At 35.1% G+C, this 18,062-nt stretch overlaps 1 protein-coding gene across 1 annotated transcript in view; it reads right to left on the minus strand.

Moving 5' to 3' along the window:
- PDE4D (phosphodiesterase 4D) overlaps positions 1-16,255 on the minus strand; it is a 273,758-nt gene extending 257,503 nt beyond the window's left edge. The window contains exon 1 of the mRNA XM_030466913.1: positions 15,987-16,255. Coding sequence (XP_030322773.1) covers positions 15,987-16,255 — 269 coding nt within the window. The remainder of the gene's footprint in view (positions 1-15,986) is intronic.
- Between the last annotated feature and the right edge of the window lie 1,807 nt (positions 16,256-18,062).

Genomic DNA, 18,062 nt, shown 5'->3' on the forward strand with positions numbered 1-18,062 from the left:
GTTTAAACAGGAAGATCTAGTCTTTGACAAAGAGCCTAATCAATAACATAAACTTTGGCTATATACTAGATTCTTTTTCTTTTTTCTTAGGATACTTGACACAAAAAATAGTTGCTTTCCATTAAATTGTATAAAATTAATTGCTTTTCATTAAGATTATTAATTATACTATTATACCATTATACTATAATTTAGAAATATAGTTAATATTTAATAGTGCAAGACATACAATAATTACTGTTTTAGAAAAAGGCACATTTTACCAAAGTTTGCCATGCCTGACAAGTATCAGTTACTCAGATAGGATATGAATTGCCATTTTGAATGGTGGAGTTAAGTCTATTGTCCATTGAAAACACATTTAATCACAGAATCATTAATGTTGGAAAAGACCTCTAAGATCACTGACTATCAACCAAGAAGGAGCATGACAACTAAACCATGTCTTCAAGTGCCATGTCCACATATTTTTTGAACACCACTTCGCTATACACAGCCTGTTCCAATGCCTGAATGCTCTTTCCATAAAGAGGTGGTGTTTTTTTCCTAATATTCAATTTGAATCTCCCCTTGTACAACTTGAATTCGTTTCCTCTTATCCTATCACTGGTTACCTGGGTGAAGAGACCAGCCACCACTTCACCACAACCTCCTTTCAGGCAGCTGTAAAGATAAATGAGAGAGCTCTCCTCAGTCTCCTCTTCTCTAGATTAAATAATTCCAATTGCTTCAACTGTTCCTTGTAAGTCTTGTGCTCCAGACCTTTCTCCAGCTTTGCTCCTCTTCTCTGGACATGCTCTAGCACCTTAATGTGTTCCCTGTAGTAAAGATCTCAAAACTGAGCACAATATTTGAGGTGTGGCCTAACCAGCACCAAGTATTGGGGATCAATCACCTCTCCACTCCTGCTGTCCACACCGTTTCTGATACAAGCCAGGATGCTGTTGGCCTTCTTGCCCCCTGGGCGTGCTACTGGCTTATGTTATGCTGGTGATAAGCCAAAACCCCCAGGTCCTCCTCCACTGGGTAGCTTTCCATCCACTCTTTCCCAAGCCTCCAGCATTCTATGGGGTTGTTGTGATCGAAGCTCAGGACCTGGCACTCCACCTTGTTGAACCTCTTACAACTGACGATGGTCAATCATTCCAACCTGTTCAGGTACCACTGTCGAGCCTTCCTACCCTCAGGCAGATCTACACTTCTGATAAATGTAGTATCATCTGCAAATTCAATGAGGAAGCACTTATCCAGATCACTGATGAAGATATTAAACAAGATTTGACCAAAACTGAACACTGGGCCACCACTTGTGACCAGCTGCCAACTTAAGTCTGTTTCATAAAACTTTCTGGGCTTAGCCATCCAGTTTTTAACCCAGTGGAGAGTACACCACTCTATGCCATGGCATGTCATGCTTAAACCAGTGCTGTGGGTGATGCTCTCAAAAACTTTAATGAAGTCCAGGAAGGCAACATCCACAGTCTTTCCCTCATCCACTAGGCAGATCACCTGGTCATAGAAGGAGATCAGGTTGGTCAAGCAGGACCTGCCTTTCTTGAACAAGTTGTAGAAAGTTGCCTTTCTCTTCATGTTGGCTGGGCCTGATGCCCTGGCTGTCCTGCGCTTGCTGAGTGAGCTCACTCAAGATGAACAGTGCTATAATCTTCCCTGATCCTGAGGTCAACTGACAAGCCTGTAGTTTCCCGGATCCTCTTTCCAGCCCTTCTTTTTGGGTGTCACACTGGCAAGCCTCCAGTCATGTGGGACCTCTGCTGCTAACCAGTATTGCTGATTAACAGAACTGAAGTAGCTCTCTATTATTGAAAATTACTTTCCTCTTTTTTCTGCAGTATTATATGGTACTGAAACACACTAAACACACTTTAGAAGAAACCCACAGGTAATGGGGTTGACCAACCATTTTCTCCTAAGCTGTGTTCTGCTAAGTGCATATTCTGTTTTGATGTATCAGACACTGAAGGAGGGGAAAGCTGGGGCAAGCTGAAAACCAATGAGGTCATTTCACCTCAGTTTCCAGGCAACACAGAAAAGTGTGATGACTGCACAGTGTGTCAGTCATTGCTCCAAAAGGTGTTACAACTCATTATTGTCACGGGGTTAATTTTAAGCATTTCTCTTTCTTCCATTTCATGTATCACAATTCTTCCTTATTTGTCACTGTGAGGAGGTTATTTTTGTTATAAAATACTGAATCCATTACCCATTCAACCACCTCTTTGAGAAAGTCCCCTGGTAAATGGTTATTACTAAACTGATATGAAATTCAATGACAAGCACCTAACTTTGCCAGCTCTGAAACTTACTCCTCATTTGACCCAAATGGATATAAGAATGAAGAGAAGACAAGGTTCTGACAGAGGGAGTGTAGCAACTTGAGCATCAACTGTTTCATATTAGATTTAATTTGAAACAGGGGCTTACTCATATAGAACGGTAATTTGAATAACTTATATAGAACAATAATTTGAATACTCATCCTGAATTAAAGTAGTTGTACTAGGTGAAACTGACCTCCAAAACAAACAAACAAATTAAAAAACCTACGTAAATTATAAAATTACAATTTAAATAAAATTAAGTATTTTACTAGTTATCAGTTTAAATGATTCTAAATTTTATTATACTTTCTGGAGCTTTCTTCTCAACTCTAGTAGGCATTGTACAATACCCAACATCAGCAACCAGAATTCAAAAAATCTTTAGCAATTCTTTACTATTGTGGATCTTCTGCAAATTTAACTGTGCTGCTATTAAAAATAGAATATTTACTTCTACCCAATTGCAACAGGTTTCAGTCACTATACACGAGACATGCATTTATGTAATGTGCATTTATATAGTAACATACATTTATGTCACTGTTGCTGAACACTACATAAATACAGTATGTACAAATTGCTGTTCTATTTCCTATTTCCTCTCCCTTCTTAAACACACAGCTATGTGATAACAGTGATGGCACCAAAACAATTTATTCCTCAAGCAAGTATAATTCTGGGGTTGCCCACAGGAGACCTTCTCAAAGCCATGGACAGCCTCTGGGCAGCAAGACTTCCCCAGAAGGTAATCTCTCACCTGAGCAAACTCAACAGCCAACAGACTTCTGACAACATACCACCCACACCCTTGGCTTGCGTGTTCAGACCTGGTTTTCCAGGCATCCAGGCATCTGCAAGCATAGGTAGATTGTGTTTTCTGAACTGTTATTTAAAAGACTGTGAATTTCTAAATGGATGGATTGCTATGACTAAAAAAAAAAAAATAAATTAAAGGCTTTACAAAAATATCCTCATGTGATTCCAATATATACACAGAGAGTCTCACTTTAAATCACTTCAACAATAGCAACAAGCCAATTTCCCTTAATTACACTTCAAGATGTAAATGGCTTATTTGTGCTCTCGTTTTATTTATTTATTTATTTATTTATTTATTAAATTTACTCTTACCTTTGATACCTGATTTGGCTTTCATTAGTTTAGTCAAGGCAGATTCATTTCACCATTGCAGGCATATAGTCTGGCATTAATAGCAATATTTTTTCATGCATTTGGAGTTTTTTTCTTTAAGACATATAGAAATGTAGTCTACATTTACAAAAACAATATTTCTGCTTCTCTTGGACTTCAGAGATGGAAAAAGCTTATTTACAAAACAATGCTCTTGTCAAAATTAATCCATTTTCACTTTAGCAAAGCTTTCATAACATTTTTGCCACACCTTCCTCCACATTTTTATATATGGTCGACATTAAATCACTTTTATATTTTCTTTTGCACAGTTTTTTTCCAGAATGAAAGAGGAAAGGAACTTGAACCATATTCAAATTCCAGTATCTAATTTGAGTTGTTTATGTTTAAGTTCTCTTGCTTTAAAAATAATTTTTAAATTTTTCTTCACAGTGAAACAATTTAAAAATATTTAATCTCTTGAAGAATCTCTATTGTTCATAGTACTTTAATATTTGCAATGTCCCAGCTTGAATATTTCATTAACAAACAGTTTTACGAACATACTACTACTTTGCACTGAAAGAAAAGTATTTGTGCCTCTAATGTCAGTATAAAAATCACTAGACAAGGAACCTTTTCTTTTATTTTCTTCTCCACTTTCTGTTTGTCTCAGAGGTGCAGAAATATAATTTCATAGACAATTCCAGTGAGTGTTCTGCAAAAAATCCAGAGGTCTTGCAGTCCTATGGGTGCAGAAGTAGCACACATGAAGGTATAACGCTTACCATATTCAGGAGGTATTAGTCTGAAAAAAACCTGTTTACTCTGACCCATTGGTCTTAGCCTGTTATCTAAAGAATTATGGCTCATCTAACAGACATCCCAATGGAATCCACAGCAACTACTGTGGACTACTTACCATAGCTGTGAGAATGGAAAAAAAATACAAAAAAAGAGGCAGAATGTAAAATTAATATTAAAAACACTAGAGAATATATATGTAGACTAAATTTCTCTAGGTGAAATTCATTAATATTTAATTTTCTTGAGGTTATTTTTGGGTTCAAGTCTTTGGTTTAGCAGAGAAAATAGAGCACCGCTCCTTACAAGTGAAAAACTTAAAAAAAAAGTTTTACACCCCAGCTAGTCACCTTAGTCCATCCAGCTGGGTCACTGACAGGTAATCATTATGGAAATATGCCAGGATCAGCTAAGATTTCTTTGCAGCTTTTTTTTTTTTTTTTTTTTTTTTAAATCTTAGAGGCCTGAGAGGCACTTATAAGTAAGAAAAATTACATTTAAACTTGAATATTTAAATTGGTTAGCTCAATAAAAAATTGAACACCTGGAAAATACAATCTAAGAAATGGAAACAAATACATAATTTCAGAAAGGCTGCCTGTTAAACAGATATCAGTATTTTCTAGATGGGTTAAGGTATTTAGTCAGGTGTTATATGGCTCCAGCATTGCAACAATAGGAATTTCATTCATGAATGAAGGTGGCATCATAAAATGACATAAGAATTTCTGTTGTACTAAAACAACAATAAAATCCCCCGAACACCTGCAAACTATACTTAGAAATTGCTTATATGAAAAAATACTAAGGTTGTAAGACAGTTTCTCAGATATTAAGAAATGCTAGAATTATTTGTCCAAGCAGCCATAGTTTGCCTTCTGTGTACATAACACCTTAACTAACACCTGTACATAACATCTTTTCCTCACAGTATTTTGGCTGAGCAGAATAGACACATCTTACAGACAGAGAAGATCTGTTGCTCCTCAGTTTTTCAAACATTGGAAACTGCATAGAGCAAAGCACGAAACATATGCACTTAATTTAAGAAAGGAAGAATGCTCTATAAACTCTATTTTGTCCTTTTCTCCATTACAGGGAGTCTAGCTTTTGTATTGTCTGCTCCTGTGAATTAGGCTCAACTGTGCTTTGAACTGCAAACTGCATAGTCAAGGCCAGTGTGGCATATCCCTGAACTAACGACCCTGAGGGCAAGATAAACATGTTTAGATATACCTGTCATACTCAACTCAATGTTCCAGATTTTTGTTACAGATCATGGGTATTCTTAAGATTACAAGGAAAACACCCCTAAAGCTTGTATTGGTTTGGTTTCTGTTACAGTTAAACAGTTCAAAACAAGGACGATGTTTTCCTAGATTCCTACAATACAACATTTTGTTGACCCTAAAGGAAACTATAAACAGATATTTAATATGTAGAATATGAAAAGTGAATATTCTCTTGATCTATAAGCAGTCCCAGTGTTTTCAACTTCATATATGGAAAACATTGGAAAAAATATTAAGAAAACATCTCTGAAATAAATATTACAATATTTTATTATACATATTATATTATGTATAAACAAGTCTGCTGGATCCAAATGATGTGAACCAATGGAAGAGCCAGATTCAAAATTCCCAGATACCTCAACCCAGTCTCACGGTACATCTACAAGGCCGTTATGTGCCTCTGCTTGAATTAAGCGGGAGCTGTATTTCTATATATGTTGTTAATGTACATACATTCCCACTGAGCTAAGGATCTTGTTCCCTAAAAGATACATGATTGTTTTACACAACAATCAAATGGTAAACATGCTTTTATTTCAACTTTGCGAAATGGATGCATAGTTGTGTGGGAAAAGTCTGCAGAGGCTTAAGGATTCCAGGTACACATCAATATGATTGTATGAAATCATTTATTAACAGCTTGCACTCATTTATATAGAGAAGCCTTGTTTACACCATCATATCATGCAGGTGGCTTTGTATTCCAATTACACATACCATTCCCATGGAACCACTCTTCTCACATAATTATGTTCCTCTTCTGTTGCCAATTAAGTTATCTCTTTCCCATTAGCTCATTCTCAGAAAGCCTCTAACTAGGCCTCAATAACCATTAAACCCAATGTGGCCTAAATTGAAGTAAGTCAGGATTGCTCACAACCTCTATATTTCTGAACTGTTTCCCCAACATAGTTGTTTAACTATTAATGGATGCATAGTTGTTTAACTAGAATGCAGTTTAACTTTTTAGTTTCCATCACAGTAACATTACTATGATGTCATAGATGATGATTTAAAAGAGGCACCACATTTCTTTCCACTGATTTAAGTGCTCCTCAATAGATTATTTATTTAATCAAGAAAACATTTCTCCAATGTTAAAACTGTACTCCGAAATTAAGTTTAAAAAATATAGATACCCAGAGTTCATCTTCTACTGTTTTGGTCAAGTCAGCTGAATTTGTTTCCCAAGAAAACCCATGTAAGCAGCCAATACTGGATGAATAGATGTTATAATTTAGTACTCTACTCAAATAAATGAATAGGGCAGAAATGGGTTTGACAGAATTGCTTCCTGATCCTCACCCAAAGATTTTTACTCGAGCGAGTCACAAGCAACCAGCTTGTGCTTATTTTTTTTAAGCTTTTTTTTTTGTCACCTAAAAATAAGGAAATTGATTTTCCAAAAAAATGTTAGTTGTAGTTAGTTGTAATTTTAGAATAAAACCACATTTTATTCTAAACGTGATACTGATTATTCCTATTATTCACATGAAAGTGCAATAAGTTTCAAGTACCATTATTTTGGGGGAAACAAAGCTCCTGAAAAGGAAAAAATAACTTCAAATTAGTACCAAAATCCTTCATGTAACTATGTAATCAAGTAACTATGTCAGGATGCTGAGAAAATAATTTGCTACTGCTGGCGAACTAGCATACAGTAGAGGACTTTGCTAGAGTCATTATTTCTCACTCTTTAGACTGGATGATAATAGGCAAACAACAATGTAGTGTTTCCATTAAAGTAGTCATTAAAGTCATTAGTCATTCAACTGTCATTAATAATATTGAACGTGGCCTGCATTATAAATCTCAGCCTCCATACTGAGGCATAATCAGTCTTCAAGAAGACAAAAAGTGACTCAGACAGTTTTAGTGACTTTCAGTCAGTACTGAGATCAAGTTCTGCATTCTAATATGCCCTCTGGAAGGAGAAGCGATTAAATGAACCTCTTAGAAGCTTTATAATTAAAAATGCCCATACCTGTTACATGAAGAGCAGGACAATGAGATGGCAGATCATTTGTACTAAGAAGAAAAAGGGAACTGGAACAACTCATCCAAAAAAACCCTCAATCTTGACAAGAATTATGAAGGTTTGTAATTGTGAAGACATATTTGCAGCTTTTTGTGGTATATATTTGATAGGATATTACTTGATAGGAACATTAACAAATTGTATTATTTTAGTGGCTGCCAGTTAACAAGCCAGATTAAGAAATACCAGCACTGGTTATAAAAAAGATTAGACAATTGTCCAACCAAAATCTGGTGAGCATACAAGATTATTGCCAGCAAAATATTTGTCTTTTCTTACAGAAGAATCTCCATATAATACAACATAGTATCCTATGGAGGTTCTGAAAGAATGGTTGGTAAGTTATTGACTTTCCTAGGTGGAATAATTGGGTATCAGATCACTATTATGAAAAAACAGTGTGTACAATACTGTTTCAAATAGCTTCATTAATGTCTAAGGCCCTTGACATGTTTAAAAAGAGAAGGCTTCCAGAGTGGAACAAAAATCCACAAAACATATGAGAAAGACATTTTGATAATATAAAAGGAGAAAATAGTGAGCAATTTTCACCTATGGACACTGAGCATAATATGACTTTGCCAAAAGGAGAGTGATTTTTTTAAAGGTAAAGAAGTATGTATTTAGACCAACAGTGAGGACAGAACATGCTGTTGGTTCATGAGATATATATAATTTATAATACCTGGCAATATAATTATAATATATGCATTATATATTTATTATTCATTGTTACCTATATGACCAGTATACATGATACTGTGATTTATATCTCATAGATGAGTAGAAGGACCTCCTTTACAGCCTCCAGGTGACGCAAAACAAGGCATTCCTTGCTCTCAGCAAGGAACTCAGTATACTTCAGGGATGGAGGCGTGGTAAAGCTAAGTATTTTAAATGAAATATTTCAGGCAAAATAAGTCAGAATTTTCCAATATTTAATTAGAAAATTTCATCAAAATCTTGACCTTGACATGACTAAAAAAATCTTTTTTTTTTTCTGTGAGATGTTTTTTTCACACTGAAAGATGCGGTCCAGTCTTGAATTCAGCATTCTTCATCCTCAGTGCTCCTTTTAACATTGCTAACTATAATCATATGATGGAGTTTAATTTTTCCCATAGTCCATTTCTCCCCCCTACAAATCATCATGTGTTTTAGTATTGTTACTCTTGGAAGCTATTGTTGAAAAGCCAAAAACATTGTATGGTAACAGCTGTTTCCATACTAGTGCCACCAGGTATCAGAAGCTGTTGTGTGACTACAACAGCAACAACTCCTTCTTCAATTCAGTCACTGCAGACAAATATAGTTCAGCCACAACTAACTACATGCAAGCCTCCAGACTGTGACTATGGCAATAAACAAGATGTATTTAAAATCTGTTCTTCAATCATAATTTTGTAGCTGGAGTATCTACCTTAATGCTGCATTCCTCAGAAAAAAAGTGATGAATATTTGGAGAAATAATGTCATTAGTAATGTCATTTGTAAGTTTCAGAAATTTCTTCTGCAGTAAATTATTTCTTTATGTGGGGAATAGAACTCATTGTGCAGTCAGTTCTTAGGCCTTTTAATGACTATTTTCTGTGATCTTGCTGGATTTCCATATTTAATTATGTGGTCTAAACTATTTCCCATGACAGCATGCATTTACACAAGTCATTATTTTTCTTTTTTGATTATGTAATGTGCTGCATGCTACAGTTCTATTTAGCACCTTTAAATAATTCAATCTCTTTCATGTGAATGTGCATAATAATGAACAGGTTCAAGAGGTAGATTCTATTTTGAAAATAACAGATTTTATTACTTCGGACAGTGCTCATGAAATTACAGGAGATTTCAAGAGGTTCTTATAGCTGCACAGCAAGACTGGAAATTCATAACTAACTTTTTTGCTTCATCATTTAGTGAAACTTGCCACCCCCAAAAGAATACAACACGTTATCTGTGATTGCACATGGGTAATATGCAACTAACAGAAAAGAAGTTCTGTGCCCTATAGTTTCCCACCATGTCTGATGAAGGAAAAAGAAGAGTGCTTTCTGAATTTTGATAACTTAGAAAATGGAAAGTTAACCCACTATGAATGTATTAAATGTACTAATCTATATACTAGAAAGCACCAGAGGTTTTACATGATTACTCCGTTAAACCTCACACTGTAGGGAAACACCAATATTACCAAAATTATGTGGTGACCAGGATCAAATATTACCTGGGCATGAGGGAAAGGACAGGTCTGCCAGTGCTTCTCACCACAATAGAGCTGCCACATTCTACTGCAGACACAGTCTAAGCACCAATACTTTGCCTCAGCTAGAGTTCAGTTCTGAGACTGGCCTTATCTATCCCTAGACCAGGACAGAAATAAGCCTTCTGATATCAAAAGTTTCACTGCTCTTCTGGTAAATTGGAAGTCTGTCAGTACTCTACCCTTCGACAGAGTAAAAACACACTATGCTGGTCCGAAATTCCTCCTAACAGGACTGGAAGTTTAACAGACTGAGGTGTTGAGATCTTTCTCCCTTTCTTTATTCACTCTTACAGGCTAACTTATCTGGAATGAACTTCTGTGCAAGTTTTAAGCACAGTGTCCTCTTAGACCACCAGTGGAGAAATCATGCTTGGTACTAGAAGAAACAGATATATAGAAGCCCCAAAAGTTAATGAAAGATGGAAGAAATATCACAAGAACAGAAAAAAAAAATTGAGTAATACCTACAAATCCCAAAAAAGATGAAGATCCTCAAGAATTCATGAATAGAAAACTCAGCTAGAGGCTAGACAGTGCTAAAGAAAAACTAAGAATACCTATTTCCATAAGAAATATATCTACTCAGAGATACAAATTACTATGATAAATTAAGAAGGAAGAGAAACTTGAAGCTTTCATAACACATTTGAAACTGTGAGGTTATGTACATGCAACCGTACAATACCTAGCATACCCCTAAGTTAACGCCAAGGTAGAACAGTCTCAAAATTCAAAACAGACCACTATGTGATACCAATCTCACCTCACATAAAACACTGAAAATGTGTCAAATGTCAGGAGAAAGAGATATGGTTGTATCATCTGGAGCAAGAACAAATAACCTGTTCTAGCAAACTGCAAGTAAAATAGTAATACACACATGCAAGATGAAAGATGAAAATGAAGACAGCAAGTCTGGAAAATAAAATCAGTGATACAACAAGAAGCAACATAGAAGGCTGCTTGAGGCTTCCTGACATGTAACACGGTAAGCTAATAAAAACATTCTACAAAAACTACAGGAATTTTTTCTTATTTCTTAAAACAAAAACAAAAGAACCCAAAAGAACAATGAAAAAAAACCTTACTCAAGAAAATCTGAGAATTTATCATTCTGGGAGGGTAAATATTTGCAGTGACATATAATAACTTGGGATACAATTACAGTAAGATTTAATTTAAAAATATGAGTGCAAGATGACTCTTGAAAAACATTTCTTTGCTTCCTACATAATAACCAAACACAAGTAGAGCTATAGAACTCACCCATAGTTCTACATTATTTAGAATTTCTCCTAAATTCTGACCAACACAGAACATACCATTGAAGACAGTAACTCCCAAAAATACCTAGGCCTAGGCAAAGCACTTCAGCTATTAAAACTCATGAAGAAATATAAGATCCACACAGTAAGGAGGTCATCCACAAGAATGAAAGGCTCAATGGAAAAGGTTGAGCTACATCTCCTGAAAGAAGTTACATAACAGAATTTCAGGAAAAGAGTGGATATATAGATTGGGTTGTCTTTCACATTAGTTGCATGTCTCTATTAAAATATTGTGAATTAAGTTATTTCTTGTGAAAGATTTGTGGATTTGTTATGAACATTTTTACATTGAATGTGAAGAGGATAACATAATACTTCAAAAGCAGTAAGCCTGAAAACGATTGAAAAGAATTGTCTCTAATAGGTCAGTTGTTACCTTGCCTAGAAACTTATGAAAAGTTGGCCATTTTATTTAGAAAGTGTAAATAAAACTTAAGTGAGAAAAAACACAGAAATAGTGAAGAAGGATTTTCTTAACTGAACAGAAACAAATGAGTTCACATAGGAAAATATGCATCTTAGCTGTATCTTGCTCATATAATCTTCTCCTCTTAAACTTTACATTTAGCTTTAATAGTTCCAAAAGGATGCTATTAATTATATTTTAATACACCTGTAAACTGATTAAACACCTTTATTCTTATGAGTTTATGCATCTAATTAAATTGTGAATATACGCTGCAATCTGGTTTCTCTCTAAAATATTTTTTCATAACACTCTTTTTTTTCCACAGAAGTTTGAGCTACTCTGAATAACTCTCTAGAACATTTCAGTTGTTTGTATAGTGTATACACATATAGAGATTACGAATCATGTCCTTTCTTAGTGTTCTCACCATAGTTACCATCCTATTGTGTTTTGATGGATTTTCCATTTTAAATGGCTTTTGTACATGAAATTGTAACTACTTTAGTTCCCTGGAAAGCACTAAGTAGTCAAGAAAAGGAAAACATGAAAGGTATTTAATTTTTTTCAAGAAAAGGTAATAGGAAGAAACTTGTAATGAGAAAACCCCACAGTTTCAGTTAGGTAAACCTCCAGTAAAGTTTAGTAGTTTCAGTATGAATACACTGAACCAGGGAGTGTAGAACCACAGCAACTTGAACACATTGCTCTTCTGCAATATATCTATAACTAACACCAGAGGTTTGGGGTTTTTTTTGATATTAGTGCTCTAAGTCCATGAAAAGATATTGTGCAACAAAAATAAACAAAGACCTGATTTTATCAGAACCCTTATGTCATTTGCATTCCTGAAACTTAAAATGGCACACCTTAGGCATATCTGTCCAAACTACTTCTAAGGCACCTATCGTTTCCATATCTGAATTCCAAAGTCAATGTAAAACTATTTATTATGGGTGGAAGAGAGGCTATCTGAACTAAGATAAAAGTACTCTATACAGCTGAGAACATACTTGAATTCTTACAGTTGATAATCATATTAAATTGTTAGGTTTGGAGGTATTTTTATTATTGTTTTGTGTTTTTAAGTCTGAAGAGTGAAAACATAAAACTCGTGAACATCAGAAAGCATTAAATGAAGCCAAAAGAGCTGGAGAGGGGGCAGATATCAAAGACGAAGGTTGACACTGCACCAAGGAATAACAAAATGACTTTATATAATGAAATAGAAGTTTGTATATCACTACTTAGTGAACACACTAAATAAGGCAGCAAATATCCTGTTCAAAGTTATATAAAACAGAGAAACTGGGACTGAACATCGTGTTCACTGAGAAGTTTTAAAGTAACAAATACAAAAGACCAAAGAAATCAAGCAGATGCATGCCTCCAATTCCTACTTCCAAATAAATAGATACAATTTTATGTTGCTTTGACTATCCTATTCCAAATCTTATCACTTCTTATTTCTTCTCCCTTTTCTACAGAAATGAATGCTTCCTAATCAAATAAAGGAAAGCCAACCTCCTAGATGAGTTAATGAAACTGTAGGATTTAAGGTATCTAAAGATTCTTCCAGAGACCATTTGCTATGTCTCACATATACTGTCTCTTCACACAGATGAAGAACCGAATGTCTCCTTCCCTGTAACTGAAGGGCCTCTCTTCTCACAAATCCCAGCATGTCTGATCCCACCCTAATGCTCTTTCATGCCAGACTTCTCTGGGGTAATAGGCAGATTTGAAACGGCATATGAAGAGCCAAACAATACAGAAACTTTACTTGTCAAGCACATACCAGAGGACTTGATTTACCTTATCCATATCTGGTTGAAATACAGGCTGCAGTGTTATTAAATTGACCAGGTCTTAAAGCTTTATGATTAGTATTACAGTAAGACAAATATAATGTAGATTCCTGAGGAACGTGAACTGGTTTTGGCTAGAGTGTATTTGAATTCCTGGCCATAAATCTCTGAAACACTTGTTTCTTTTAAGTTACTATGCCTGTTTCCTATAGACTGACATTCTCTGTAGATAGAGTGATCCAGGGTAAAAGTTCAAGATGACTTAAGTAATTTTAATGCCACAATTACAGGCAAGGTTAACTGCAACATTCTCTGAAGCTATAAGTTATTCAGAAATTTCTCCAACATAAATGAGGACTCCATACAATAGTACTACTTAAACCCTTCTATTTCAACTCACTCTTAATGCTCTATTTTTCAGTTCCTAAGCCCTAAAAACAGTAGTTTATCTTTCAAATGTTAGATGAATTCAGAGTTACAGCTGGGGAAGGATAAAGAAGCAAAGGGAGGAGACAAGAACTCCTAAAATGTCTGAGTTTAACAGCTAGTGATGAACTCTGAGTTTAAAGAAATATTGGCAAAATTTCCACTACATCCTTGTAAGCAAAATAAAGTTATATAACCTCATTTCTGAACATAGTGCATGGAAACCTCCTATTAAAAACAAACAAACCCCCCCAAAACCCCAATTATTAAGTTATGCCTTCCTGAACACAACTGATCCAGAGAGAAAAGATTTAAATTTTCTATCAGTTTCCTAAGCACTGCCTTGCAAATGGCCCTGGTTTTGCACTATTTTCATAACTGTTTTATGCAAGATGTGGTTTTTCAGAAGGCACAATGGTCCACCTTTGAGAAAGAAGAACCTCAAAGCTTTCCACAGGCTTAAATGCTTTATCTCATTTTTATTTACAAGTAGTTAACATGCCTTTTATATAATGCAACATTGTCCCACTGTGCAGTTGGATGTGCATATGAACATTATTGCATCCTATGATTCTATACCACCTCACATAACAGAAAAATGAAGGCATTTTGATAGTTCACAGCCAGGCCATTTATGCAGTCCTTCCAAGAACAAATATTCCTATCATATTACTAAAAATGATAACTCAATTATTCATGTGAAACAATAATATTCACATGGTAAAAAAAATGCATTTTGGTATCAACAGTTCTATATCCCAGGCGACTGGAAGGTGAAAGATATGGGCTTTGCAAGAAAAAAAAAAGGGAGGGGGGAAGAACCATGTTGCCAGAAAAAAACATCAGTTGGGTGTCCACATCTTGACTGTATGTGAAGGCCATTTCAGAGCCTATAAATGAGGGAGTTCAGTACAATCTAAGTTGTTCCAGTGCACTGGATCTGTAGTATCTTTGTTTGGCACCATGGCAACACAGAGCAATATTCTTAGTGTTATATATTCAGATCTTATGCTATCTATATACCTAAACTTCTAATAATAAGAAAAGCATAAGAAAATACTAAATTTACAAAAACTTACAAAATCAGAATGGCTTCCCAACTTATTTGTGGCTTAATTAAGATCATGTTATTAAAAACTTTTAATGTCTATGTGAGTGATGGATTAAAAAAGGAGGACGCATACATAAATTCAATGACTATTCTTAAAGCATAAAATAGAATAAATCAGAAAGATAATAAAACTAGGGCACTTACAGAGAAGGTCATAACTATGGTGGAACAACCCATGCATTAAAAGCAGAATAGTACGTAGTACTCCTCTGTGGTACAACATTTTAGAATAAGTTTACCATAGTTCAATGTTCAAAAGCACTTTTAAAATTAATTTTATATTATATGGATATGGAATTAAAACCACTATACTGCCTATGTAGCCAAAGCATCTAGAAATCACATGTCTATTACACAGTGGCTCAGTTAAAAAAAAAATAAAAAAAAAAAATTAGGTACTGAAATTATGCTGCTGTTATACAGAAGACAAATGCACTAAAATTTGTTTTTTATGGATTTGACCACAGACACACTTCTAAGAAAAAAAGTAGTACTAGGTTCTCTTTCTGACTTTCCTTTGTTTATTCTCACAACGGTTTTAATAAAACCCACTGTTTCACATAGAGTGTCTATTCAAACCATTCTTCTCTATCATGTCCTTCTTAATTTAAAAGCTTTTAAAGATAAACTTATGTTATTCAGTTTCGGGGCAAGAGGTCATAAATTGCAAATAATTTTTTAATGTATCTTTTAAATTCTGAGAAAAAAATGCCTACTCATTCTGGCCTGAACAGCACAGAATGAGGTAAGTACTTCTTATGACTCCACTTTTTATTTCTGGTGGAGAGAAAGAGAGGAATTACTACCCAAGAAAGCAGAGGAAACAAAGTTGCAAGCAAATGAATGTTTCTTATTTTACATGGATTATTATTTTAAGCTTCAGGACTGAAATTAACTTCAGCCACAAATTAGAGCTTTCCCTTTCAAACAGAGAGATTCATGCAGAGATCAAACGAACAAATATAAGCACTGACACAGAGGAGATAAATGGTCTGTGAAAAAAAGTTCATCTGACATTTCACAATGCATTCAGTGCTTACCAGGTATGTGCCACAGTGAAACGCCGTTGTTTTGGTATGTTGCAATTCAGAAGCATCCTGCGCAAAAGCCTTGGAGAGTTTCGAGGAGAAATGACTGGAGACAGCTGGAGAGAAGCAGATGAAGATTTCCTGGATGCCCTGGGCTTTTCATGTTGCAACAGGTTTTCCTGCAGGGTCTTCACAAAATCTTCACTTAACCACAGATTTTGACAATGTGCACTATCCACTTCAGGAACAACCAAAGTCTCTGGGCTTGTCTGCTGAGCCATGCTTCTGAAGTAAGTTTGTTATAAAGGTCTAACACAATTGAATATTCACTTAGCTGCTTAAAATACTTTGTAAATCAGTTCCCAAGAACTGTGCAGAGTTTCATCTTCCAGTTCAGCTTATTCTGTTTTCAGCATGGTGTCACCTGCCCTCATCATCTCTCTATAGATAATGATCCACAAAGGAAAAAGCAAGCTAACTCCTCCACAGCACCCTATTAAACACTACCACTCCTCTCACAGCCCTGCTGCCAAAGATCACTTACTAGCTATCATAGCAAGTGAATACAGAAGGAAGAAACTGCGTGAGCAAAGTCTTTGCCAGAGCTGTAAAGCTGCCTGCTAAAACTGTTGGAACTAACATGCTGCAGCTGCTTGAGTGACTTCTGGTTATGTACATAAAAAATGGTGGAATTGGGCTTAAATATCAGATGCGTGCTAGTTTTATTTGGTTATTCTTTCCATTTGCTTATTCCTGAACCCTCAGGGAGGCTAAAAATAAGGGAGAATGCTGAATAACCTTTCCTGTTTTTTTTCCAGGATCTACAGTATTTATCTTTGTAGTCCTCATTTAAAAATCAAGATTACGAACTTTTACCTCTTAAGCTACAAATAAATAATGTTAAATGGTTTAGGTTCTTCCTTCTCCCTAAAAACCTTTCTCTCCCTCCTCCCCAAGCAAGCTTATCACAGTTTTCAAATGTATTTAGGAAAGGCTAGTAGTTGCTACCTTACATTTTCCAGAAAAAAAAACAAACATGAAAAATCTTCACACAAACTGAAATCAAACTATGACAACCACTAGTATTCATTTAATGTGATGTTCTTAATTCATCGTATCATCATATCATGATCACTACATAAACTAAGGAAATGCCTTTTTTCTATTCCCAGCTGATGGAGAAATGAACTCTCAGAAATACTTGCATTTATTTGGTCAACATATACTGATTTTAGGTTTCCTGTTTTTAATGGCATTATGCAAACAAAATATTGGTCCAGTGTTCTGATCCAACAAAGCTTTTGTCAATCTATCCTGACATTTATTTTTTAATTTTTAATTAAAATAATTAACTTCAGGTATTCTGATACACAAAATTTTTACAAATATGTTTGATTTTTTTTTTTAATGCATTGATAACAGAAAAAACCCAAACTCAGTAATAACTGGTGGTAAGCTAATATTTGCTTAAGCTTGGCACTTTCATTTGTACAGCAACAATAACAATCTCTTCTGTTGCAACTATACTTCCTGCACCCTACAGGGAACAAACCACCACCATTTTTTGAAAGATTTCTTTTCAATGGCAGAGCATTGGCTATACATACTTCTCATTGGTGCAATATATTTTTCCTTTTTTGTTGTTTGTTTGGTTGGTTGTTGTTTTTTGTTTCATAATCCAGCTTCCTTTATATGAAACAGCTTTTGAAGCCCATACGGTGTCCAAGCTCTCAAGAAAGAAAGGGATTTTTTTACCACAAGTAAATGATCAGGTATGAAAGGCAAATATTGTTTTCTGTATTGGGGTAAAATCAGAAATCCTGTAAAACAGCCTTGTGTCACAATGGAGAGGAATAACCTTTTTTGTTAGCACTGAAACAGTTTCAGATGAAGATTATAAGGAGAACATCATGATGCTGATAGAAGTAGAGAAAAGCAACAGGAAGGTCAGATTACATGAAGAATTACATTGCTATCAGTGTCAGTCCCATTATGTATACAAGTTTAACTGTACTGTGTCATATGTGAAATTTGATAACTGTGTATCTACAAATTTAATTCAATCTGGAACAGAACCACAGAATGCAA

Source organism: Calypte anna, chromosome Z, assembly GCF_003957555.1.
Source record: "Calypte anna isolate BGI_N300 chromosome Z, bCalAnn1_v1.p, whole genome shotgun sequence".
NCBI lineage: Eukaryota > Metazoa > Chordata > Aves > Apodiformes > Trochilidae > Calypte > Calypte anna.